This window comes from Crocodylus porosus, unplaced genomic scaffold (genome assembly GCF_001723895.1).
Source record: "Crocodylus porosus isolate Cpor-Errol unplaced genomic scaffold, CroPor_comp1, whole genome shotgun sequence".
Lineage (NCBI taxonomy): Eukaryota > Metazoa > Chordata > Crocodylia > Crocodylidae > Crocodylus > Crocodylus porosus.
The window spans coordinates 16525699-16553133 of NW_017728911.1; the positions used below are offsets into that span (position 1 = coordinate 16525699).

General features: G+C 41.7%; 1 protein-coding gene across 11 annotated transcripts in view; it reads right to left on the minus strand.

Annotated features, from left to right (window-relative positions):
* TCF12 (transcription factor 12) overlaps positions 1-27435 on the minus strand; it is a 310429-nt gene that overhangs the window by 162403 nt on the left and 120591 nt on the right. For all 11 annotated transcript variants that reach the window (XM_019533496.1, XM_019533504.1, XM_019533499.1 and 8 more), the window contains exon 5: positions 13918-14020. In XM_019533496.1, coding sequence (XP_019389041.1) covers positions 13918-14020 — 103 coding nt within the window. The remainder of the gene's footprint in view (positions 1-13917; positions 14021-27435) is intronic.

Here is a 27435-nt window from a genome sequence, read left to right on the forward strand (position 1 = left end):
TCATCCGACCCCGGTGCTCTTTCCTGCCAAGGCAGGGGGTCGGACTAGATGATCTACCTAGGTCCCTTCCGACTCTAGCTACTATGATACTATGACATGTAGACTCATGGCTGGGGGCTGGGCAGACTTATTATAGTGGCAGTCTGTCCCTGACATATCACAGCATCGTCAAAGGATATATATGTGGATTTTCAGGAGGGAAAGCACAACCATCTGCTATCCCCATCACATCCTGGTGGTGCTGCCACTGCTTGCTTCATGACTGCCTATTCAGAGTTACCCCAGTTAATTTCATAGCTAACCTTCCCTAAAGGTCATTCTTCTATCTGCCACCTGTGGACGCACTAGTAGCAGTACAGCTCTGCCATCAGAGCTTGATTTCTACAACCTTCTTTTAATTTAATACAATCGCACTTAACAGACATAGCAAAACACAAACATCCATATATCAACAGCTGCAAAATAAAGTTTAATATTTTTGTTTTTAAAATTATTTTCCTTTTAAGTTTCCCAATAGGCTTACATCTACAGACTAGTGCAAGTGTTCCTTTGTTTCTATGCAACATAACTGGTTCATACACTACTTTAAAGACGAGAACTAAGTCCACATACAAAGTTTACAATTGTGGGACAAATGCTACAGACTTCAGTCATGAAAACAGGCTGATTGTAGCATACCATTATAACAGGTCTCATATAAGAGAAGTCATAGTAGACTAATCAACTTAATAAAGTAGTACTGAAGAACATGCATAAAAGTTAGCCTTAAAAATCAATAAATTTACTATACCTATTTCTTTTAACTAATTCACTGCTATAATTGCCAGCCATATCTTTTTCACTCTATTTTAGGTACTTTTAAGTACCATTTTACACAATGTATATTCAGCCTGCAGCAAACATTTGCCTCACTGAATCTGAATTTATAAAGGAAGTGTTGACAACTAAGCATTTTACTGCAAATGATACTACACTACTCCACAAATCACAAACAAAGCAGCACTACATCGGCAAAAATACCATTACAGAATTTTAGTTTTTCAATTATTAGGAGTATCAATATATCAGTCGCATATCAGATCAGCATCTATAAAATGAAAATTAACATCATCAGCTATCAGCTTTTTTGGGCAGTGTACCTGATAATGTCACAGCCACATGCATGCACGCAGCCAGGAATGCAGCCTGGCAGTTTGGAGAGCAGCATCTTGCCAGTAAGTCTGTGGGTGGGGGGAAGGGGCATGAAGGAAGCAGATCAAGGCCCCCACAGTGAGGGAGGGAGTGGGGCAGGGACAGGCACTGCTCAGCCAAGGTGGTGAATGGGACCAGGGGCTGGGAGTGGGATGGAGCTGCGGGCAGCTCGTCCAGGGTTGCTGGGCAGTGGGAAGGGGGAATGACTCCCTACCACTGCATGCACCCCTAGGGGAAGTATGGGGTGATATGTGCCCCCACAGTTTTATATGTGGGGCAGAGGCAGACTGCCCACTGTGGGCTTGTGGCCAGGGTCTGTGTCAGCCTTTTCCCAGCGGGGCGCTAGGCCAGGGCTGGGAGCAGAATGGGCTCAGCTGCATGGGGCAGGTGGTGGTGCTGGAAAAAGTGGCTATAGGGGGAGGGGAATTTTGGGGTGGCAATAGCCCCCCAAGCCTCCCCAGCACCACCCCTACTTTGGGCACTCCATTCTGCTGCCTCTCCCTCGGGACCCCCATGCTGCAGGGAGGGCAAGGGGCACATAGCCAGCAAGGGGCTCCCGAGGGAAAGGCAGTGAAGAGGAGTGCCTCAAAAAGGGGTGGCACTAGGGAGGACTTGGGAAGCTATAGCCAACCCAAAATTCCCTGCCCCGCCACACACCTCTTCCCTCCCCCAAGCCCTTTCCCCCCCACAGACTTACCAGCAACACACTGCTCTCCAAGCTGCTGGGCTATATTCCGATATGGCTGATTAATAATCAGCTATCGGTATCAGCCAAGAAAATCTTTATCAGTGCACCCCTATCAATTATTATATCATCATAAATTAACCAAGAGCAAAAGGCTGAAATATTTATTAAAATACTGGACTGCTATAATGTGACAAGCTGTAATCATGTGCATAGAAAAATGAAAGAAAAAAAAAAAATCAATGTAATGATATAGGGACTAAGTAAACGAATTACAGGCACCTGTGATAAACAAACATCTTTATTACTAAAACAAAGGCAAGACATGAAGAATAACAAAATTATCTCTTAATCACCGGTGAGCTTTACATATTCTCCTATTTGGACAAGATAATAACTAGTATGTTGATAACTAAGTAACTGTGCCTCATGGGGAAGTTACATCACCAGTATTTAAAAAAAGCATCCATTCTTACCGTTTCTCTAGAAAGGACCATGAAGCCTTTAGACAGACAAATTTAAAATCCTACAACTTCACCCAGCAGAACCCATGCATGGGAATACATCTACAAGTGCCCAGGGATGGCAGAAGCCACAGGAGAGAAATATGCCCTTTCAGCATTTCATGCACTGATGAATCTTATAACAGATAAACATACCCTACAGCTAGCCAAACTGACATGCATATAACAAAAAGGAAATGCAAGATTTAAAAATTTCATCCAATTACTTTTCATTCCCCTTTGGGGGACTTCAATGTATGCTACTACTAAAGCACATGTACTTCAAAAGATCAAACAATACTAACCTTAATTACAGCTAAAAACAAAAATATATATTTCTAAATCCAAACTAATGAGAACTATATTATCATCCTGTTAATTTTTATATACAAACTTCACTTGCACATTTAAGTTCCCAGGCTGGCAATCCAAAATAATTTTAGACACAAAGGGAACATACTTGAATGGCACAACATTCCATCATCATCGTTTTCCAATTTCATTAACAAAGGTTGCTGTACAAACATTTTTCTCCAATTAACACAGAGTATGAAAGGCAGTGATACACTCCCTCACTACCTTCGTCAGACACCCAGCGTTCAGAATTCTAGAGACAGGCTTTTACAAATTTGGAGACGTACCAAGGATCATAATTCATCTCCTTAGGCACATAAAATATTAAAGTGAGCATAAATATTGACAAGTGGGACAAAAGAAAATACATTTGCAGAATCATGTCAAACTATACAACTCAGTTATAATGCAAAGTTATCATCTTATTGCCGTATTAGAGAAAGAACTATTCAAGAGACAATATATAAAAAGTACTTCTAATGTTAATTTATATATTATGAATTTTTATATTAAATGCACTATATCATCTAGTTGTTAAGCATATGTAACCTAAAACATAACAAATCCTTTCAGCACACCTGCATATTCAGTCACTCCATAATGGGAAATGGTAACCAATCCTACACCTGTTTGCTCCCCACACTTTTTATATTTGACTTGAAGTGCAATGTCCTTAAACTTCTAAGCACAAAAAGATGGCCTAATCTAAAGATTCCTGAAAGCAGCTGTATCAGAGGCAAAGACTGAAAGATCAGTATGGCAAACACCTGTGACCTGCAAGTTCTACCTAACAGATTCCACATCTGATCACCACCTGATGACAATCATCTATTCCTATCACCACAGCTGCTAACTAGGAGAAAGTAAGGAATCTCATGGGGGAGAAATATAAGTGGACACCTGCTACACACAACATGAGTTCTCTACCACATCTGTAGAAGGCCACCAGGTATCACTGTATTTAAAAAGAGACTGGGAAATATATTTGGTTGAAATATTACTGTAAATAGAATGGGAAACTAAGCTTAACACATGCTCCTGTGTACAAAAAACCCAAGGGTAAAAATGCCCTGCACTTAGCACTGTCACTAAATGACTGTGTAATTTAATTTCCCTGAAACCCATTAGCTTTCATGAAAGGAAAATGAAAAACAGATGAGAGCAATTCTTTGGTGTGAGCAGAATTCATTTAACACTATACCTGGGAAAAAATCTGAAACTGTATCAACAGATATGGTGCATTATATCAGCTCTCAAATTCTTCAGACTACAGATAGATCGCTTTGAGTTGGCAATAAACAGGATGTCAAATTTAAGGCCCCTCAGTTACGAATCATTAAGATCAGCTTCTTAAAAGCAATATTGTATTTAAAAGCTAGAATGCTACAAAGTCTTTTTTTTAATTTTTCCCAACAGATATAGATATATTTAGTTATTTATTTTCAATATCAGCCATTTGATTGTTTAAAAACAAACAAGTTCATTAGATTACGGATGGAGGTTTTAGATTAGGGTGTACACAGCCAAGTACAATTAACTGGAAAGAAACTAATTGCTTTCATTTAACTGGAAACAGCCTTAGAACCATTTACTTTTACATTCTGAAAAACAAGATACCTCAAAAATACGTATCAGGAATTCTTCTTTTCTTTTGTCATACAAAAATTTGTCAGACAAGCCCTAGGCTCTTATGTGCTACAAACACATAAAAAAGCAAAACAAACATTTGCCATGGAAAACAAATTAAGCTAAAGTCCTTACAATTATAAATCAACATACATAGACTACTGTTTTATCTAAAAGTTCTACTATTTTTTGAAATGCTTAATCATATATAACAATTGAATGTAAATTAACTTTAGGAAAAAGGTGGTAATATTTACTTTCAATTTGGGGAAAGATTAATCACTACACAAACTTCAATAAAGGAATAAAAATTGGCATACCAATTTCCTAATTTAATATAAATTGGCAGCACCATGAAGCATATTTGTAGTTACTACTATGCAGCAAATTCAATAAAAATTTAAATACATTTCTATCTAATTTCACCAACCCATTTCATAATTGTGAGAGGAAGAGACCAGACCTAGAGAAAAGCCCTGAGGAACTTGCACAGAAACACTCACTGCAGGTGCAGAAGACAACCTAGCCAGAGCCAGGAGCAGGCTGACATGCTTCTGCAATGCACGCTACGTCTGGATTGGCAGACGGAACATGAGAAGTATTTCTGGCCCCAGAAAAGGGCAGCAGGGAGCCACCGGAGGCCTTCGCAGTCAACAGCGACCCGCAGCAAACCATGGAGGAAGCAGGTAAACCAGCTGGGAAGGGTGGTCAGAGAACAACCGGATGAGGATTGAAATGGCAGAGTCAAAGGCCAGCTGATGGCAGACAGAGGGAAAGTGAGGGTGAAACCACTGCAAGCAAGTAGGTCTGAGTTATAAGGGGCACAGTCCATTTTGATTCTTGCTCTTCTTACTGTTTTCAGGGGGGGGTTATATGGTGTTTCTTTCTTGCACCAGACCGGGGGAGCTGCAGGAAGCCAAAATCTGTGCCCTGCAAGAGTTCACTGATCTTGACCAGATAAAGCAGGGTAAGAACTCAGGTGAAATGAACTATTGAGTAGATTGGCCTGAGAACCGGGAGAGGATATAACCCTAATTAATGATCTGAAGAATCCTTAGAGGACTGATTTAATTCAACTAACCCAGGAACTGGGAAGGATTTGATTCCACATTTGCCGCCTTTTTTTTTTTTGCCTTTTTTTTTTTTTTTTTTTTTTTGAAGCTTTCAGTGGACATTTGGTGAGCTGCTTTCATTTTGATAGACCCAAGAACCTGGGGAGCAAACTGATGTGTCTTACTGATTTGCAAATGGATTTATCTTAATTGAGGGACTCCAGGTCCTATAAGGAATTAATGGAAGGTTGGTCTTCATAGTGAGTGGACATACCCTCACAACCTTTATTCGGTAAGCCAGCCAGCAACAGCCAGCAGTATATTCAGGCAAAAAAAAGATCCTAGCCCAAATGCATGTTATCAAGGGAAACGTAAGGGTGGGGTGTCAGGAGAGGGGGAGCCCCAAGAAGCAACTCTCTGGGGCAGAACCTAGCAGAAAAATCACTCATCCTACACCCAACTCCTAACTGTTAAAATAGATACATCAAGACATAGCAGGTGAGAAAAGAACATCTGGGATAGGCAGTTTCAAGACTGTCTGGTTATCCCCAGTGGCACATGAAAATAAAGGGTCAGGCAGGTTGGGTCCTTGGCCTTATAATAACCACCCCTGACAACAATAACTTAGTGCATTTTACTCTGACCACAGCAAATCATTCTCACTAGTCTCACAGAAGATGACAATATAATGCTAACTGCTGCAAACCAACCTGCATAAAGCCCTTTGGTTAGGAAATAAACTGACAATATGGAAGGCTTCCTTCTTACATGATCATACATTGTTGGCTTATAATTTGTAGCATGATGGCTAAAAATGCTTTAAAATTACTATTATCTCCTACAGCAATCGATGTTTTTGTCATCTTAACCTCCAAAATATCTTGTGAAAGTTGCACAAGTTAATTGTGCACATGTTGAATGCACAGCTATAATTTTTACTTTTGTTGTGCCCTCCACTTTTTACTTTCTTATTTTAGTAAGATGGAATCGGAGTACTCAATTTATGAATAAGACCTTCAAAAGACCACTTTATTATTTTCTTCGTTCAGCATTTACTGTGTACATATGTGTGCAGATTCATGAGTTGCCTGAAAAAGTACAGAAATCTTTCCCTCTCCCCCCCAAGTTAAAAGTTAGTTTACATCTGCATAGTTTGAACATCTGCATAGTTCAAATTAGTCTTTCTGACAGGCACTGTTATTAAATCCCATTCACATCATGCTGCTCAATTCATCTAACTTTATTAGGTTCTCTGATGTTCCTTTTCTCCTTGTTTAATCTGGACTAAACTAATTCTTTTTTGAACATTTAAAAGTTTGCCAGTTCACTGTTCATACCTTTTCTGGGTCCTTTTGCTGACATCCAAATGTAGAACTTGGAGTACCACATTTAACATTTTATCATAGGTTTCATAGACATTAGGGCTGGAAGGGACCTCGCAAGATCATTGGGTCCAGCCCCCAACCCAAGGGGCAGGAAGTCATCTGGGGTCAGATCAAAACTAAAAATAAGCATCCAGGCATTTCTCAAAAGTATCCAGAGTAGGTGCTTTCACCAATTCTGGGGGGAGTTTATTCTAGACTCTTGAGACTCAGATGGTAAGGAAGTTTTTCCTTATGTCCAGTCTAAAACAGTCTTTCAGCAGTTTGTGACCGTTAGACCTTATCTTCCCCTGCCCTGGTGAACAGACATTCTCTCAGTTCCTGATGCATACCCCTATATGTACTTAAAGGCTGTCACCCTAAGCCTTTGCTTCTCCATGCTGAAGAGTCCCATAAAAAGCCATAAACATGGTTTCGTTATTACTGCTCTTCTGCCCATCCATCTTATACCAACTTCTGATCTAGGACTAAACCACATTCTTTACCACATTCCCATTTAGTTTCTTTAATAGCCTCTTGTACTGGACTTTGCTGAAGACTTTTTAGAAATCCAAGTAAAAAAAACCCAAAAACTTTCATTTCCTTTATCCAGCTTTTTGTTGACACTGTTTTCCACAATGGAAAGCATGTTGGTTTTAACAGATCATATAATGCTCTTCTAGATGTCTGATCTTTAAATATCATGTTTTAAATAGTTTCTCCAATCCAAAAACTTGAGTGGATGTTCTCCTAGACCTTTCTGGATAGTCTCCTGTCAATGCAAGGGACTAGCCCCAATGCCCCAGGAGGTCCCTTTCAGACTTATGTTCTTAATATCATTTGACTAAGGAAGGGTTCAATCCTGCAAACCTTTGCTCTGAGTATCCCTTAAAAGCATAAATAGTTCCTTTGACCTCTCAAATATTACTCAAGCAAACAAGAGGTTAAAAATTCCATTCCAAATCTGTTAGTTCTTAGTAGCTACTCTGGCAAGTTTTCATTTAATCCAGGAAACTTGTGCTGAAGTCATACTAAGTGAGAATGCCAAGACTTAGCCTATGACCCTGTTGCTTCTGTATTATTTCTGTATTATTTTTTTTTTAAATATAGAAAAAATAGTCTGCTGTAACCAACTAAACTACTACTGCTCTGACCAAAAACAGCTTTTACTAAAGTAAGCCTAGAAAAGCTTACATTACCTGCTCAGAAATAGTGCCCACATTGGAAAGCTACCAAAGACTAAGAGATTACTGAGGTTTTAACTATTTGCCATATTTGTTTCCAAATCACTCAAAAGCTCATTTTTAAAATGCTTGTTATTCAACCCAAGCTGCTAATATGAGAAAAGTCTTTGTAAGCCAAGGTAGAGATTTACAATAAAAATTAGGTGTACTAATTTTACAATTTGAAAGAAACATTGGCAGTAGAAGCATAAAGCAATCAAGAATGGTGCCAACACTGCCATGCACATAAACCTGTAGAATGAGGTAATCAAGAGTCAATTAAGACAACTAAAAAACTTCCAAAAATTCTGAATAAATCCAACATCACTGTCTGCCAATCACTTCATTTAAATGAATCGCATATAAAATAGAACTTATAGATCAAATGTAGCAAAAATCAAAGCACCTTCTAAAATTTTAGGGTAGCTGCCCTCACAAAGTATTCCCCCTGCCCCCAATCATCTGCTTCCTTCTATTCCCTAAGTTTCCTAAATGCATCCAAGGTTAAAATGGAGGCAACTAAAAACTAAACTTCACTTTCCATACCCAATCCTGAAATTATAGGCAACTGCCAAATGTCCTGAAAACCAGACATATGCCATTCAACTTGTCTTAAAGTTTTGTCAGCAACAAGAAAAATCCTTGAGTGCAAATACAGTCAGTGGCATAATATAATCAGGGCACCCCTCTATCACTTTCTGAATTTGGCAGTACATCAATTGAGACCCATTATTGTGCTGCCTCAGTTTACCACAGTAATTCTCAACTGAGGTAGTGCTGCTGCTACCATTGCTGCATCAGCCAGGTGCAATTGCCTCCTTTGCCTCAATCAGACCCAGACCCAGATGGGCTGCAACACAGGCAAGAGCTCCTACCTGCATTAGAGTTATCAGATAAGCCCAAAGCAGACAGGAGCACCCACTCCTGTTGCAGCCCTTCTCAGTCTGTCCCTGCATCCTCTTCCCAAAAGCAGAGGCGGGCAGGACAGCTCTACCTACCCTGTGCACCTCTTGTTTCTGAAAGAAGCATGCAGAGCCAGACCAAGAAGAGTTGCAGCAAGAGTGAGTGCTTCCACCACAGACCTTCCTGGTCTGACTCCACACAAGGCAATTTCACCTGGTTGCAGCAGCAGCACCCACCCCATCGCATCCCTCAAAGGCTTTTAAGGCACACCAGTTAAGAACCACTGGCTTATTTAAACCTCTCAAGAGTTTTGCTGTTAATATTTAATCACAAGCTAAAATTCTTTTAAGTAAGCTAAAAAATTTCTACTTTCAGAAATGCTCCCCACCCAAAACTGTAACCTATTTTGACAGAAGAACAGTTTACTGATCTGATGCATATTTTCCATCTGTACTGTCACATTGTCAGGACAAGAGCCAGGCTTACGTTTAAAGTTTGTGCAGTAGCTATTGCTTTGTGGTGCTACCAGAAACCAAAGCTGCATTTTGATCAATCATCTGATCATTGCCTCTCAGCTCTAACCAGCAACGTTCTGACTCAACACCTTTCAAAATCAGAAGTCAGCAGATGTATTTCAGTTACCTTCACAGGGTGTGGCTTAAAAGATGGGTCTAGAGAAGGAATTCATGAGCGTACCTAACAAACAGCAGGATTCTGTTTCCAAGAAGCAGAGGCAGGGCCACTGATTCAGCATGAGCTGGTACAAATATAACAAAACTAGATGCACAGTCACCAAATGCCACAAAATGAGTGACCGGCACACTCTCAACTGCTGGAATTGACCTCACCTTGTATCATATTAGCATAAGCAAGAATATCTAGAGCTGCTAAGAAAGACGCTCTTTAAGCTTCACATAGTACCATAAGCATGTATACCAAATGCTAGTTCCTAGCATCCAAAAATAATTGCTCTAAACTGACATCTTGATTCTGAAAATTCCACTGCTGGGCCAGAAAATGTGAGGTTCTTTAACTCACCTCAATCAATATGCTGTCCAGATAGGAAAAAGTCTGGTGTGATTTTAATCAGCTTTCCCCAAAAACTTTAGGGAATTACTGAAGGAGTATGGCTGCATCCTAAAAAAGATGATCATCATTCCCCATCACAAACCAAAAACATCAGCAGAGTAAGAATAGGTTCAATCTTCCATATATCATACGTGGCCAAATCCTTTTGATAATTTCACCATGTGCAACCCCATGCAATTAGCTGGGGTTAGAAATGGTACATCTCAACACAGTGTAGAGAACACATAGTCTGCCTTCATCCTTTTTTCTCCCTTGCAGAAGAGGTAGACTTATGACTTGCTTACGATATGAAGTTTTGCGAACAAAGATATCTCAGCAAGACATCTCAAAACACTATATACCCCAGGCAATGGCACTAAGCTGTCAAAAGCCCTCCTCTAGAAAAGCCACACAGAAAAGGCTTCTGGTGATTTAGTTAATGTCATCTGAGGAGGTGGTATAACTATACAAAAGAAAATCCCCTTCGAGAATATTCTACATCTCTACGAGGGAATTCTGCTGACAGCTACTGCAGCAACAGTACCATGATAGAAGGGGAGTGGTGATCCACACTTTATGCTGACAGGTGTAACAAAAAACCCTTACAAGGTTATATTAAAAGAATGATTTGGGCATTTTCCTTCCTACTTTTAGGAAAATGAGCTCTATACTTCAGTGCAATTAAACTTTAGGGGATGAGGAAGGGAAGACAACACAATGTAATATCCTGTTACAGATTCACTTGATAACTGGCCTTTGTTTACAACTGAAAAGTTAAAATGCTACATAATTACAGGGAAAAAAACCACTCAACTTTCTTGTGAATATTCTTCTAGAATATAAAGTAATTAAAACACTAAGTGTCAAATAAGCAAATATTATTAGCTCTAAATGGCTGTACATTACAGCCAACATATTTTAGTCTGATTTTGTACAAGTCTATATACGATACTAATGGTGTATGCTGGTGCCAAGAGGATTCACTGGGTTCACTTGAAAAACAAGCAACGGCCTCTTTTTCACACTGACAAATCAACAGGATAATTCTGGAATTCATTAGTGAAGAATGCCAACCGATCCAACATAATAGCTTTACTTTCTCTGCAAAACACTTCAAAAATATCTAAATGAATATGGAAATGCATCTTTCTGTGGCAAATTGTTCATTATTGAATCATTATCAACTCTTGTTAGACAAAATTTCTCTCCTTTGCAATGTACAAGATCATTAAAGTGTTTGAGAGCTCCATCATGAACGACAGTGGCACTTTATAATCCACTATCTCTTCAGGCAAATATGCTTATGGCTGAACATAATACACAAAATAACAACATCCCCTTGACATACATTCTTTCTTTTTAATGGTGCTTTTAAGTGTTGACAGCAATGATGAAATATGGTTGTTGCTCATTTTATTAGTTTTAACTATTTCAGTGACATATTTCAGATATACTACCATGCTGTAAGAGAGAGATTTTGAAGATTAGAGTGCCACTCTTGATTAATCTGGTCAGATTTTACACACACACACACACACACCACCCACCAAGTTTTCATTCTCAAGCCAATTTTTTTTTCCCCCCTTCTCAAATACAAAAAGACTGGATAAATTGTCTTGCAAAATAACTTTGCCTCATGCATTAAATATTACTACTTAGTGTAGTTCACAAAGTGAATTGGTTTCACTATTTAGAATGGCGCTCCAGTTTGGAAAATACTAATAACCAAGAACTAACTTGCTATCTGGGTCATCAGTCTAACATTAGAGTTTAAGACGTGTGACTTCAGACAATATCATTTTTCTTGCTGCTACAGAAAGTATCATAAATCTAAATCCTACTGTGGAATAGCAAAATTCTTTTAAAAACTTAGAGGTAACTTTTTCATTCCCCTCTCCTTTCAGCATTCCACATTGCTATAGGATTTATTTGTTAAACTTCTTAACAATGTGGTATAGTATACTTTCCTACTCTGCAAGGCAAACAAACAACAACAAAAAACGTGAATTCTTTATTGTGAATTGTGTAAAACAGATAACTATTGACATATTTTTAAACAGTCATTTATAGTTTTGGGTTATGTATTTTGTATACATGAGTATATATCAGAAAGCATTTTATAATTCTTTACTGAAGATGAAGGGGAATGAAAGACAATTGCTCTAACAAAGACAAAACCAGAAACATAGCTGTATTGCATTACAAAAATATTTCAGTTCACAGCTGCTACAAGCAAATGATTGACATGCACATCTCTCAATTCATGTAATTCCCCTTACAAAGCAATCTCAATGGAGGCTTCTTCTCAAATCTCTACTAATGATATAATTCCATTACATTTAATAGAATCATCTAGTTATCTCTTAAGTAAAATTGAAGAACTAGAAGGAGAGAGAAAAAAAAGAAAAATCAGTATTTTCTGCACTTAAAAGTTATTGTTTAGGAAATGAGCAATTCAAAACAAAACATGAAAAGACAGTCTGTCCCATTTTTGTATACAAGTAAAGTCTAAATCTGCCATATATAATATATGCAGAGAATAAAGCAGATATTAAACCTAACGGCAAGCCATATGTGCTCTTGACTGAAAATGTGGTGAAAACATTAATACATTTAATTATTTGTCTTTTTTTAGGTTTGCTACCAAAAAGAGACAAAGAAAAAATTGGCTTTGTTGTATGAAATAATGGGGGTCACAACAATGGGATGCCAAACTTACTAAGGTCACTGATCTTCAACTGTAAGTCCACTAACTTTGTGATGTGCAATATATTATACATGTACACACACACACTAAATTGCACTAGAGATTCATACAGAAAATTTCAAAATAACTACTTTTTAACAATAGCTGCACAGTGGTTTTAGTCCGTCTGCTCCTATACATTGTGGAAGATTAAACTAGTAAACAAAGACAAAGCAAAGTAGAAAGACTTCCAAAAGAAATTGCAGACCACCAGGATTTGGATTTAGCTAATCCACTTAGATTACCATGGCTGTGTCTTAAAAGGACAATACTGAGATCACAAAATAGGTCACATACACAAGAAACAGAATACATAAAACGAAACAATGTCAACTTTACAGATGTAAAGCAAATGCACAAAGCCTTCCTTAAAATTTAAGACACAAACTAGACAGGCATTTGCCCTGAGACGCTACTTTTCCTAAAGAGTAAATACTAGAAATTGATGATTTTAGGCTACAAATCCAGGGAAGGGGGAGGGGGAGACACACAACACTGCCATTATTATATTAAAATGTTCTAGCATGACCAAGGTCCAGGCAAGAAAAACAATTTGTTAAACTAATGAAGTAATGTGTCATTCCCTTAAATTTGAGACTTTTCAAAAAGTAGAGAACAGCAGGGGAAACCCAGGCATAGACACAGTAATGGCTAGAGTTACTGCATATAAGTAAATCACTGCACAATTTTGCTTGGGTATTGCATGCAATTTGTTACAAATGCTAAAGAAACTGGCACTGAACAAAATGGACAACCCTGATGTATTGTCTGGATCTCAACTCAGAAAAAGATGTCCAAACTTTTGAAAATGTGTGCAAATTATCTAATCCAAATTTCATCAGAGCAAAATAAGCAGAAAACTAAAAGCAAATAAAATTTTCACACATTTTGCTTTTACAACACAGCAATTTGAAACTGATTTCTTATAGTTTAGCTTTTTATGCATAGCTTCCTAGTTCAACCAGCTAAACTATGAGCACTTCAGCCTCTTTCCAAAATCTTGGATAAAGTCCCTTTGTTAAGAAAGCTGTACTTGTCACAACTTGCTCTGTGAAGAAAGACTTAGATAGCAAAGTCACTGTTGCCATGAGAAACCCAGTAACTTCCAGATGCTTGATGTGTCAGGCCTAGACAAGGGAATGAAAAATGTCTCTTTCTGACCAGAGAGGCATTGAGGGGCTACTCGCAAAGCATTACCTACTTACCCATCAGATTTGAGTTCATGAAAGGTGTCGGGGACAATCCTTCATGGGGCCCTAATCGACTGTCATTCAAGTGATCACCGTAATGAGGGCTGTCTGCAAAGCCCTAGAGAAAAAAAGACCAGAGTATTAAACAGATTATTTGGCAGCCCTACTAATTGAGTGTAATGACACTCTTCTAATTAAATGTACAGAATTGCAATTGGTCATTCATCATAAAGTTGGCTTTCAGATCTGAATATCTTGTGGAAAATATACTCTGCCTGTATTTCACATTACTCAAGTCCCCTCCCTGTCCTATCTAAAAAGAAACTGCATCATTTTTCCACCTAATGATCTGTGTCCTCATAGCCAATGTTTCCAAAAAATTAAATAATACAAGAGTATCTGAATCTTTTTGGGGCTGGATCACTTTAACTATTCTGGAAATGACATTTGCTCTGTAAAACTTCACTTAAGGTGCCTTAATACTCACTTGGTTAAATCTCTTCGTACTAAAGGCTAGGCAGAAATTAAAGCTGAGGCCCAAGCAAGGGAGGGGGTGGAAATTGCTCAGGCTCACAGCAACCAGAAACCACCCAGAATCCCCTGGGACTATAAAATCATCAATCACTGAACATTTATCATTTTCCAGACTGCAGGCTCACATTCAAGACGACATTAATGGGGCTGAAACAGGCCTCACTATCTTTGCAGGCGTGCTGTCAGTTCAACCAAAGGGCTAGTAACTGAAGGCTAAATAACTGTCAAATCACTACAACTGCTTATGGATGCATGTCACAACTCCTTCTGCTATTCTGCTTTAGAAGTAATCTTCTGGGAGTCCCAACTCCCAAATGAATCTTTGGCTCACTTTATCTACTTCAGAATCAGTGATACATATGTGATAGGCATTCAGAAAGAATCTTAGTGACATTTACAACTTGGTTATGACCACGAGGATGTCCTCTGGTAACCATGACCTAGCCCTGTCTGTCAGACAGGCAGCATGTAGCAGCAGCTGCCCAGGAAATGGAGTTGCTTCTAGCTAAGGTCACCACATGTGGTTTATTTTTGTGCTGAAATGAAACAAAAGAATTAAATGTGCCAAATGAAGAAAAAATTACATACAATACACAAGGCTATACAGGAAGTTACCAAGTTCCTTAGCTTCCTTTTTCAGTTGACCAGTTTTCAATTAGATAGAAAAAAAACTGGAGTAATCATTTATGAAAAACGTTTTTATCAAGACACAGAGACAAACAGAGCTGTGAAATACACTATTACCCTTAAAAGAGACCATACATTATAAACACAAAGAGTTTAAAAGACAACCTAGGACTGATCCAGTAACTTAAATAACAACACCACCACCACCATCACCTTTTTATGGGTAGAATACACCACTGAAACAAGACTGTCTTCACCAGTAACCATAACACAAATTGATTTACGTAGCATAAAAGCCAGCTCTTTCTGTCCAATATCTAATACTCACTTTTACCTCCGAAGAACAAAATATTATACTGTAATACTTGATATCCTTTTTTCTTTCTACTTCCTAAAACACTGAGGTGAGAAATTGATACAGAGAGTAAGTGTGCTCCTCCTCCTATCAGAATGTCTGCAAGAATGCTTCTGATTCCGATTACTTATTTTTTTTCCTTTCAAGATCTTCTACACAACTGGACACATTAACTGATTCTGTTTAGATTCCAGCTGCTAAAAAGTCCCCTCTCTATCCTCCAGTCTAAGTGCACTACACAGCTTTCAAACATTTACTGGGGGAAAACATGCTCATGTGTCACATGCTCATGTTCAGCACATCACTATAGATGGAATTCATTCTACAGTCAAAAAGTTCAATTAAAAATTAAAATTCTGGGGGCCTAGTTCTCCTGTTTAGTACCTTATAAAGTCAGTTTTTTAAGTTCTGTGCAAAGTACAACCTACCCAGTACCTACACAGGCTACAGACTATCACACACCAGCTTTAGTATCTATTACCCAGACAAAATCTTCGCAATTTATCTTGTGGCCTCAGGCAGCAGAAATTCATGCTTTAAAGGCCTAAGTACCTGGGGTTCACTCCCCAGCACTAAATCAGCCAAAGTGGCAAAAGAGAATGCACAATGACTGGGAAACCCATCCTCCAGCTTCAAGAAAGCAAAATAAGAAGTTATAAGGGCACAGAAAAAGAAAATGGTTTAAATTAGAACCAAGGATATTTCAGAACTTTTCCTGCATTTTAGATGTTTTTGTGTTTCTTTGGTTGGGTCCTTTATAATCTATTTCTTTAAATATGCATATCAGGTTTTGGTTACATAACAAGACTTATGAAGTCCATAAGAAAGTGTTTCATTCTTTCAGATATATAAGAATTCAAATTACCGAATAAAATGGCAGCAAGGTAGCGCAATCACAGCTTCAAAGTAAATTTACTATTCCAACTAGAATACGCCACACTTCAAAAGGGATGTGGACAACATGGAGAAGGTCCAGAGGAGGGCCACTCGCATGATCAGGGGGCAGCACGAGGAGGAGAGGCTGTGGGACCTGAACCTGTTCAGCCTCCAAAAGAGAAGGCTGAGGGGGGATCTTGTGGCCTGTTACAAACTAGTCAGAGGGGACCAGCAGGCACTGGGGGAGTCCCTGTTCCCCCGAGCACTGCCAGGAGTGACCAGGAATAACGGTCACAAGCTGGCAGAGGGTAGGTTTAGGCTAGATATCAGGAGGCGCTACTTCACGGTCAGGGCGGCTAGGGTCTGGAACCAACTTCCAAGAGAAGTGGTGCTAGCTCCTACCCTGGGGGTCTTGAAGAGGAGGCTAGATGTACACCTTGCTGGGGTTGTTTGACCCCAGTACTCTTTCCTGTCATGGCAGGGGGTCGGACTCGATCTGCTCAGGTCCCTTCCAACCCTAGAAACTATGAAACTATGAAACAACCCTTACAACTTTAAAACACTGGCAGGAAAAAGAGAAGGCTAACAGTGCTTAAGAGTACTTCACATCAGTGGCTGGGACTGAACAGCTGGTCAGGAAGTAGGGAAGGGGGAGAGAAACATCAGCTGAACTGGTAGCCATTGCCTGCTGCACACCTAAAGACATACCCCTCCAACCTGTATCCTATCTAAAATATAGTGTAGTAGCAGTTAAAGAACACTGTATTAAATGCAATTCTTGGTTGAAGGTGGATAAAGCCCAAGATATCTGTACAACAGCGTGATCTCTGCCTGTAACAAAAAAAGCTTTTCCAGAGAAAGGATACAGCTATGATCCAAATCAAAAGATTCTGACTTGCACTCCATAGGGAGAAGGGACAAAAGCTATGTTCAAGAGAAAAAGTAAGAATATCCTAAGGAAGGGAAATGGTTTACTCATCTGCACATAGCCCTGGGAGGAAACAAATCTCCAAAGAGGATTTTTCTAGCTGACATTTAAGAGCTTAAGAGTTACTGTTCAGTATAGATGGAGGAACACATGGGTAAACTTTTATTTTTTGGAAAGGGTGGATTCAAGAGGATAAAAGCCTGTTGGTTTCACTGTACACTGACTGGAAGAGTTAGGAATGCTGTGAACAAAGAAGCAGAAAGCACTTCACTCCCTCCACCTCCATCACTCAGCTGTCTTATCTGGAAATTAAGGGTGTGCAAAAATGCCTGAACTAGCTTGGGTACCAGAAACAGTCTAGCTGCAGCAGCAGAGAGCTCAGTGCAGGCTAATTTACTCTTCCTGTCATGGTAAATTAGTCCACAGAGAGCTCCATGCTACTGTGAATAGACTACTTCCAGCACCTGAGCAAGCTCAATTAAAGCTAGCTTGGGTACCTCTACGTTATGCTGCAGTCTGCAGTATAGACATACTGGGCAAGAAACAAAAGCTGATATTTCTAACCATTGATAAACAGGAAAGAACTGAGGAGGTGGCTAGGACAGCTGGCAAATCCAAGATTATTTTGAATGAACTATGGGTATGGCCATCTTCATTTCCCTATCCTGGGTGATGCCCTCTAGATGGATATTTTGCATAAAACAGGCAGTGAACAGCCTCCTTCATCACAATCAGACCTAATTTATGACTATGCAAATTAGGAGATGAAGGTTTTACGATGAGTGTTGGAAATCTCTTAATCAGTTAAAAATGGTTTTCTTGAAGGGAGAATTGGGTAGCAGAGTTGGACCTTAAATATTATTTGAAAGTTTAAGGGGTAGGGAGTAGAAGGGGAAACAGAGTCTGTGGTTTCGATCAGTGCAAGTAATGTTTATTGGGATCTCAGAGGTACACTTTCTTGTCCTAATGGCAGCAACTGCCTGCAGGAACAAGAAGTATGCGTGCCCCCTGAGCATGGTAGTGCACCCCCTGTGAAAAGGTAGCACTGACACTGTCAGCGGTGCCTGCAGGCAGCCACCACTCACCTTGCCACCCTCCCCCCCCCGCAGGCGGTCCGCGATCACTGCTGGCCACCACAAACACTGCTGACAACCACCCCCCTCCCCCAGCTGCTGACAGCACTGCAGCTGTCTGCAGGAGCTCCCCACTTACCTCTGCCACGCCCCTGCAACCAACAGCACTGCTGCTGCCTGCGGGATCTTGCCATGCCCCCCCAGCCTCTGGGGGCACATGGCGTTCATGGGCCCACACTGGGTTTCCATAAGTCTTACTAGTATCTGACTTGAGAAAGTTGGGAGTAACAAAAATAAACAAATTGTTCTTCACTGACCTGGGTTGTCTGAAGTTGAACAATTACTTTATTTGTGTATCTGTAATGTTTAGATAGACTATGTGCTTCTGTGAGAGAATTAGTCTTTTAAAGCTGCTGTTTAGAATAGCTTGCGATTCACTTATGACAAGTAAATTGCTGCATACAAATGCAAATGCTAATGCTGCAGAGTGTCACAGCTAACTAAATACAATGGCCAGAACTACAACTATAAAGTCAAACCACTCTGTCCTCATGAAGATGTGTGGTACACAAGCTGTAACTTGCAAAAAAAAAAAAAAAAAAAAAAAAAAAAAAAACCACACTAATTTTATTTAATAAGTTAATTTTTTAGCATCGGTACTTCACTTTATCAAAGTGATATCAAATGCTGACAGGAAAAAATTAAGTACCATTTAAAAGGCACTCAGGATTTGAAGGTTTCATGTTATCTCCTTTTAAAAAATTTCATCCTTCTAGTATCAAGTTTGATGTAATTCTATGAATAAGGTTCATAAGTTAAAGCTGCAGCCATGGCTTCCTTTATTTTATCTGCTTGTTATATTTTGCCTTAAATCAAAATGATAATATATTGCAAGGGTGGGCAATTATTCGGCTTGTGGACCACATAAGGAGTTTTTCTGAGCTGTTGCAGGCTGGTCAGCACCCCCCCACAATAGCACACCAAAACTCCCTACATGGGACAGGGCCACGGGCAGGCAGCAAAACTCTTTATGTGAGATGGGGCCACAGGCAGGCAAGGAGTGGTGTTTGGGACAAGAATGGGTAGGCAAAGGCAGGATCACAGGCAGGTTCACAGGGCACTGACAGTGTGGGGGGCCAGGGCCCAGAGCAGAACCACGACCCGCTGCCCACATGGCCCTGCCACAGGTGCCAATTTCACAGGCAGGGGGGCATACAGGAAGCAGTGTGGCTCTACCTTGGCTCCAGCCCCACACTGTCACTGCCCCAGGATCCCAAACAGCTCCTCGTCCACCTGCAGACCCATTCCATCTGCTTGGTTGCCTGCGCCCTTGCCCACATGGTTCCCAGCCAGTCTCCATGGAGACCTGGGATCTTGGGTCAATGAAAGCATGGGACTGGGGCTGGAACTAAGGCTGATCCCCAATTCTGCAGGCAGAGATATAAGAGCAGTAGACCCCAGCCCCACACTGTCACCATGCCATAATATGCCTAGGCCAGATGAGACTGAGGGACCTGCCATGGGCCAGACAAAATCCTTCAGTGAGGCTAATCCAGCCCATCAGCTCTTTTTGCCCACCCCTGATCTATTTAAACCCTAGATATTTATAAGATGTTTCAGTTAGTTGGGACCTCTGGATACTTCTGTGTGTAAGTCATTAATAAAAACAATGCAAATCAATTATATAGCCTACAAGTATTTTTTTTTAATTAAACAAATGCATGCATTTACAAGGAGTATCCCTTTGCTATAGCCATGCTATTTTACTTACAATGCATTACAGAAAATCTGAAACATCCAAGTTACAATTCTTGCAGTGGTTTTGCACACCCAGTAGTGTCAGTAAATGCAAAGCCCTCCAGTACTGTAGACACACTGCTATAAGCCTAGTTCTACACATGTAATTATATTGATACTAAAGCTTTTACTGTTACTACTATATGGTGGAAAAACCAGGGGGAGTGGGTAATCAGTAATTAGTCACATGAACCAGCACACCTTAGGTTCACAAAAAAAATTCCAGACCTTAAGTTCCATTTTAAAACTAATTTTGGCATTTAGCAACTCACTTTGAATAAGAATTGTGCTCCTAAATCACTTTTTGAAAATGGGAGTTACAAGGCTCTTGAAAATGTAATTGTTTGTATTTTGCATAACATACTAATACTATTCAAATTAATGCAATTTTACTGCTGGCTTCAATGGAACCAGATTTCTCCCTTAAAATTGGACATCGGACTTAATTCTGGCTATGTATGAACAATCTGAATTAAACAATTCACATCAAATTTCAAAAAATTCTTGAGGGGAGCAATTCAAGTTTGCTTGAAAGGGGAAACACACAATTCCAAATATTTCCTATTCCATTCTTTCCCACTCTCCAACCTCTGCTTCCACTTCTCATCTAATCCTGCAGTCCATACCTGCACCTACTCCAGGTCATAACTGCGCTCCTTCAGGAGAGAATTTTCAACAGGAGAATCGTCTGTAAAGAGGCAAAATTATGCTCTTCATTTTTATTTTTTTCTTTCTTTTTTTCAGAATGTGGTATTTCTAAGTTTCATACCAGTCTACTCGGAGAACCAGAGAAGAAAAGGACAATAATAATGTAGGTCACATTAAAGTACACATTTTTTATATTTTCCTGTAATCCATTAAATTCTAACTAACAGCTGGGGTCCAGCTTTTGGGTGTTCTGCCTTCCCTTGCAAATCCTTGGAGATAAACCAAAACTAGACCCCAGCTGTGCCTCTTAATTGAACTTCAAGGAATCAAGCTGAGTTTTTGTACTTTGGCTAGTTGTTTAATATAGTGTTAGCATTTAAACGATCCCAACTAAGCTTGGAAGTTAACATTCCAATAAGATGAACGAGAGAGTTCACACCTCTGCTACTGTTATAGTTAGTGTGTTTACACACTGAACAGACATAGCAGAGACATAAAACTTTTATGAGTATTGTACGACTGCCTAGTGCCCAAGTATAATAGTCTAGGTGCTACAGACCACTAAAAGATAACACCAGCTGAAGATCTCCACATGAATTATTTGTTTTAAAAAAGGATTTTAGTAAGGCTTCTGACAGCATCTCCCAAGATGGTCTCATTAACAAGCTAAGGAAATACAGACTAGATAAAGTATTGTAAGATGGATATCTAACTGGTTGAAACAAAGTGCTCAAAGAGTAGCCATCAATGGCTCAGTGTCTAGTTGGGAAGAGATAACAAGTAAACTTCCCCAGGGGGGTGCTTTGGATGATGGGACTGAGCGATTGTTTAACAAATGCACTGTATCATGTGCAGATGACAAGGCTGGAGTTGCAGACACTCGGGAGAGTATAAGTAGTATCCAGAATGACCTGGATAGGCTGAAGAATGGTCCACAATCAACTGCATAAGATTCAACAAAGGTAAGTGCACTTGGGATGGAATAATCCCACGAAAAAATACAGATTGGGGAATGACTAGAGACACTGCAGTACTGCAGAAAGGACCTGGGGGTTACAGAAGACAGCCCACAGGCCAGATCTGTTCCCACAGCTCCATGGCACTGGCCCACAGGGCTCCACAGTCCATGGCCCTGCAGGCTAGATGGGGCACACTGGGCAGCATGGTTATACAGGGCCAGACAGAAGTGGCATGGGGCCCTGATCCCTGCAAGCAAGATCAGGCAGGACTGGTGCAGGGCACAATCTCGGCCTATGGGTCCAAACCTGGTGCACAGGGTCCAGCTGGGCCCACAGATCAGCCCTGTGCCATGCATTTGACCTGCAGAGCCAGAAGGTTGAGCACCATGTAGTAGACCATAAGCTGAATATAAGCCAACAGTGTGCTCTTGTTTCAAAAAAGGCAAAAGCATATTGAGTTGTATCAACAGGAATGTCACTTGCAAATCAAGGGAAACAATTCATTTGCTCTATTCAGCATTGGCGAGGCCTAAACTGGAGTACCGTGGCCAGTTTCGAGTTCCACACTTCAAAAAAATATGTGGACAGATTGAAAAGAGTTCAGCGCTAAGTGACAAAAGTGATTAGAGGCTGGGGAAGTATGACATAAGGAAAGGCTAAAAGAACTAGTGTTATTTAGTCTGGAGAAGAGAAGACTGGAGGGGACAGGGATTTGATTCAAATACGTGAAAGGCAATTATAGAGAGGATGGAGTAGGCTGTAGGGGACCATCTGTGTTCAGTGGTGTTAAGGTGTAGCAGAGGAAGTTTAAGTTAGAGATAAGGATGAATTTACTGACTCAAAGCTGTGGAATCTCCATCACAGAAAATTTGCAAGAGCAAGTTGGACAGACGCTCAGAAATGCTCCTGCCTTGAGCAAGGGGCTGGAATAGATGACCTCATAAGGTCCCTTCCAGACCTACCTTCCTATGATCCTATGAATCCAGGAACCAAGCAATATCTAAATCAATCATTGGTGTTTAAAGGAATGGCCACCCAACATCTTGACAGATGAAAGGAGACACGACGAAGTCAGTCAGTCAATGGAGTTTGGCAGTCGTGTGGAAGAAGAGCCCAATGTGCAAGCAGCAAGCCTTCCCACAGTGGCTACAGGTCCATTCATCACTTGGAGGTTGAAGCACGCTCTGCTTCCTGACTTGCTTGCAGGCCTCAGTCTAGGCTCTCCACAGTGACTGCACCAGCTTTGACCTGGCTTCTCCCGACTGAGCAGTTGCGGATATGGTTCTCCCAGTTGTCAGTGGGAATGGTGAATTTCTTGAGACCTTGCTTGACCTTGTCACTTTATCAGAGCTTTGGCTGTCCTGTGTCGCAGGCAGTTCTTGAGATGGCCATAGAGCACAGCCTTCAGCAGATGACCTTGAGGCATGCGCTCCATGTGTCCCAGATAACAAAGCCTGCGAACATCCAGCATAACCTGCAGAAACTGTAAGCCAGTCCTCTCAAGGATCTCATTGTCAGTGATCTGTTGGACCTAAATGACTCCAAGGATTTTTGAGACAGCAAAGGTGGAAGTGGTTCAATCTCCACTCCTGCTTGCAGTACATGACCCAACTTTTACAGCCATAAAGGAGGGTACTCAGGACACAAGCCTGATAGGCGGACACCTTCATGTTCAGAGTTAGCAGTCTGTTGTTCCAGACACGTGAAGTAAGTTTGCCAAAGGTGAGAGGCTTTGCCAATTCTGGCACCAAGTTTTCTATCAAAGCTAAGTAAGCTGGTAAGAGTTGAGCTGAGATAGTAGAAGTGGTCAACACTGTCCAGAGCTTCATTATTAACGTAGATTTTGGGTGGGATGCTGGTGCTGCAACATGACAACTGTTTCCTCGATACTGATTGCTAGGCCAAATTTAATGTTTAAAGGGGTAATACAGTAAAGCCACTGCTATGTCTATCCTTCTGGTGAGATGTATAAATAGACTGACTGACTAGATTCAAGTGTCCGAGGATACACAAAGGAACTCTGAAATGAATAAAAGTCCAGTTGCTGGGGTGACACACTGTCTGAAGGTCAAGCTGAGACAAGGGCTCATTCTGCCTTGCCCAGACCCAATACTGAAAGTGGGCAATACATCTTTTTTTAAAGCTTAAGAATGTGAACAGGACTTGTGTTGTTTTACCTCTTTCCTTGTTTTACTGTTTTTGCAGATACATACCTTAACATCAACTGCCCTGGGAAAAAATACTCAGTGATCTCACACGCAGAAAGCATTAAAACCTCCGGTCATGTTTTTAACTGAACAGGAAATATTCTGAGAGGCTTCCACAAATGGTTACCAAGTATTTAACTGTGAACAACTGAAGCAAATTTTTTTCAAGTGAAAACAATTCAAAACTGGAAGGGGATGGACACTAGGGCTATGCGAAATTTCAGCAGCTGTTTCATTTCAGAGGTGTTTTGGTGCCCAAAACACTGAATCCAAAATGAAACGGAAGGCTCCAAAATTAAACAAGACCATCCGAAATGTTTTGGAAGTTTCGGAGCCAGGAAACAGAAACTAGAAGAAGGAGGGGGAAGAGGAGCAGACGGACTGCTCTGATATTGACATCTGTAGTTGGCCAGTGTCTGAGATCTGTCCCTGAGGTCCCTTCCGATGGCAGCTTGCTGTCATCCCACACGCAGATAAAGGGATCCACACCCACTGGGAGAAGTCTGGCACAGCCTCACAGCTCTCCCAGGTGCAGGCCCCCAGATCGCTTTCAGGATGACAGCAGGCTGCCACTGCCAGCTGGGGCCAGCACCAGCACCCAAGTCTGCTTAGCACCCCCACGGCTACCCAGGCCCCACCCAGCCTCCCTACACTTAAAAGAAAAAAGCCCTGCACTCACTGGCTGTAGCAAGGCCTCTGGGACCTCCTGGCAGAACCCCACCCAAGCAACCCCACTCCCTGATCTTCGCCCTCTGCCTGGCCATGCCCCTGATGGTCCCCCCACCTGGCCCCAGCCTCCCAGCACTTTAAAAAAACAAAAAGAAAAGTCCTGCACTCACTGGCTGTACAAGCGGCAATTGGGGCCTTTGGATGCTCATTGCAAAGCCCCCTTGTGCAGCACAGGGCAGTGGCGATCATCCCCCCTTCCCCACCCCGCACCTAGCACCCACATGGCAGCTGTTACATCACATGAGTGCAGCGTGGCTCGGCAACGCATCACACACTGTCTGGGAGCTGAGGCAGCTCCACTTGTCAGCTGAAGCCTGACACCACTCAGCCCCAGCAGCCCCAACTCCTAGACAGTGCGCCGCACCCTGCCAAGCTGTGCCGCACCCATGTGATGCGACAGCTGCCACAAGGGTGACAGGTGGGAGGTTGTGATCCCCGCTGCCCCCCACTGTTCTGGGGGGGCTCTGCCATGAGCACACAGAAGCCCCAATTGCCATTCCTGCATCCAGTGAGTGCAGGGCTTTTTCTTTTTTTTTCCTAAGTGCTGGGAGGCTGGGGCTGGCCGGGTGGGGAATGGAGCCAGGCAGGGCATCCATGGGGGCTTCTCCCATGGCTCCCCCCACCTAGGGAGGCAGACACAGCTAGAGGAGCCGCAGGAGAACCTGCAGCACCTGGCTGTGCCTGCCCAGCTGATCCAAATATCCGAAACAGTCTAGCTCCATCCTCTTTTGAACACATTTTCAGATACTTGAAGGCTGCTATTAAGTTGCCTCTCAGTCTTCTCTTCTCTAGATTAAATAAGACCAGTTCTATCATGTACTCCTCATAAGTCATGTCCCCAGACCCCTCACCATTTCTGTCACCCTCCACTGGACTCTGTCCAGTTTGTCCACATCCTTTCTGTAGTGAGGGGCCCAAAACTGAATACAGTACTCCAAATGTGGCCTCACCAGTGCTGAACAGAGGGAAGTAATCACTTCCCTTGATCTACTGGCAGCGCACCTACCAATGCAGCCCAGGATGCTGTTAACCTTCTTGGCAACAAGGGCACGCTGCTGGCTCATATTCAGCTTATTGTCCACTGTAACCTCCAGGTCCTTTTCTGCAGAACTGCTGCCCAGCTAGGCTGCCCTTCACCTGTACTGGTCCATGAGATTGTTCCGTCCTAAGTGCAAGACTTTGCACTTGTTGAACTTCATCACATTCTTTTTGGACCAATCCTCCATTTTGTCTAGGTCATTCTGAATCTTTGCCCTACCCTCCAGCAAATCTACTACTCCCCTCAGCTTGGTGTCATTTACAACCTTGCTGAGGGTGCGCTCTATGCCATCTTCCAGGTCGTTGATGAAGACCTTGAACAAAACTGGCCCCAGGAACGACCCCTGGGGCACTCCACTTGTTACCGTCTGCCAACTAGAAATCAAGCCATTGATTACTATTCTCTGAGCCCGATGCTCCAGCCAGTTTTCTGTTCACCTTACAGTCCATTCATCTGGCCCATACTTCCTTAGCTTGCCTGCAAGAATGTTGTGGGAGATCGGAACAAAAGCCCTGTTAAAATCAAGGTACACCACATCCACTGGTCTCCCTGCATCCACAGAGCCACTCATCTCATCATAGAAAGCAGGTTGGTCAGGCATGACTTGCCCTGGTGAAGCCATGCTGGCTGTTCCTAACCACTTTTTTCTCTTCCAAGTGCTTAGAAATGAATCTGCTCCATGATTTTTCCAAGGACTACAGTGAGACTAACCAGTCAGTCGTTCCCTGGATTGTTCTTCTTCCCTTTCATAAATATGGGCACTGTTTGCCCTTTTCCAATCATCTGGGACCACTCCTGATCACCATGAGTTTTCAAAGATGATGGCCAATGGCTCTGCAATCACATCAGCCAACTCCCTCACCACCCTCAAGTGAATCCCATCCAGCCCCATGGACCTGTACACATCCAGCTTTTCTAAGTAGTCCTTAAGCTGTTGTTTCAGCACTGGGGGCTGCTCACCTCCTCCCTAAACAATGCTGACCAGTGCAGTAGTCTGGGAGCTGACCTTGCCTGTGAAAACTGAGGCAAAAAAGCCTTTTCTGCATCCTGTCACAAGGTTGCCTCCCCATTCAGTAAGGGACTCACACTTTCCCTGATCCTCCTCTTCCTACTGACATACTTGTAGAAACTCTTCTTGTTACCCGCCTCACATCCCTTGCTAGCTGCAAATTCAATTGCGCTTTGGCCTTCCTGACTTCAGCCCTGCATGCCTGAGCAACGCTCTTTTACCAGAGACGGGCAATTATTTTGGGCAGAGGGCCGCTTACTGAGTTTTGGCAATCCATCAAGGGCCGCATGACAGGCAGCCACAGGCAGTTAAATATTATTTTCTAAATATTTTAGGGGTCCCACAAGCCAGATGGAATGGCAGGCCACATCCGGCCCATGGGCCACATTTTGCCCAGCCCTGTCTTATACTCTTCCCTAGTTATTTGTCCAAGTTTTCACTTCTTACAAGCTTCCTTTTTGTGATTTAGTTTACTGAAGAGTTCCCTGCTAAGCCAAGCCGATCTTCTGCCATACTTGCTAGTCTTCTTGCACATCAGGATGGTTTGTTCCTGAACTCTCAGCAAGTCTTCTTTAAAGTACAGCCAGCTCTCCTAGACTCTTTTTCCCCATCAAGGCTGGTTTCCCAGGGGATCCTGCCCATGAGTTCCCTGAGAGAGTCAAAAGCCTGCTTTTCTGAAGTTCAGGGTCCTTACTCTGCTGCTCTCCATCCTTGTTTCCTCAGGATCCTGAACTCAATCATCTCATGATCAC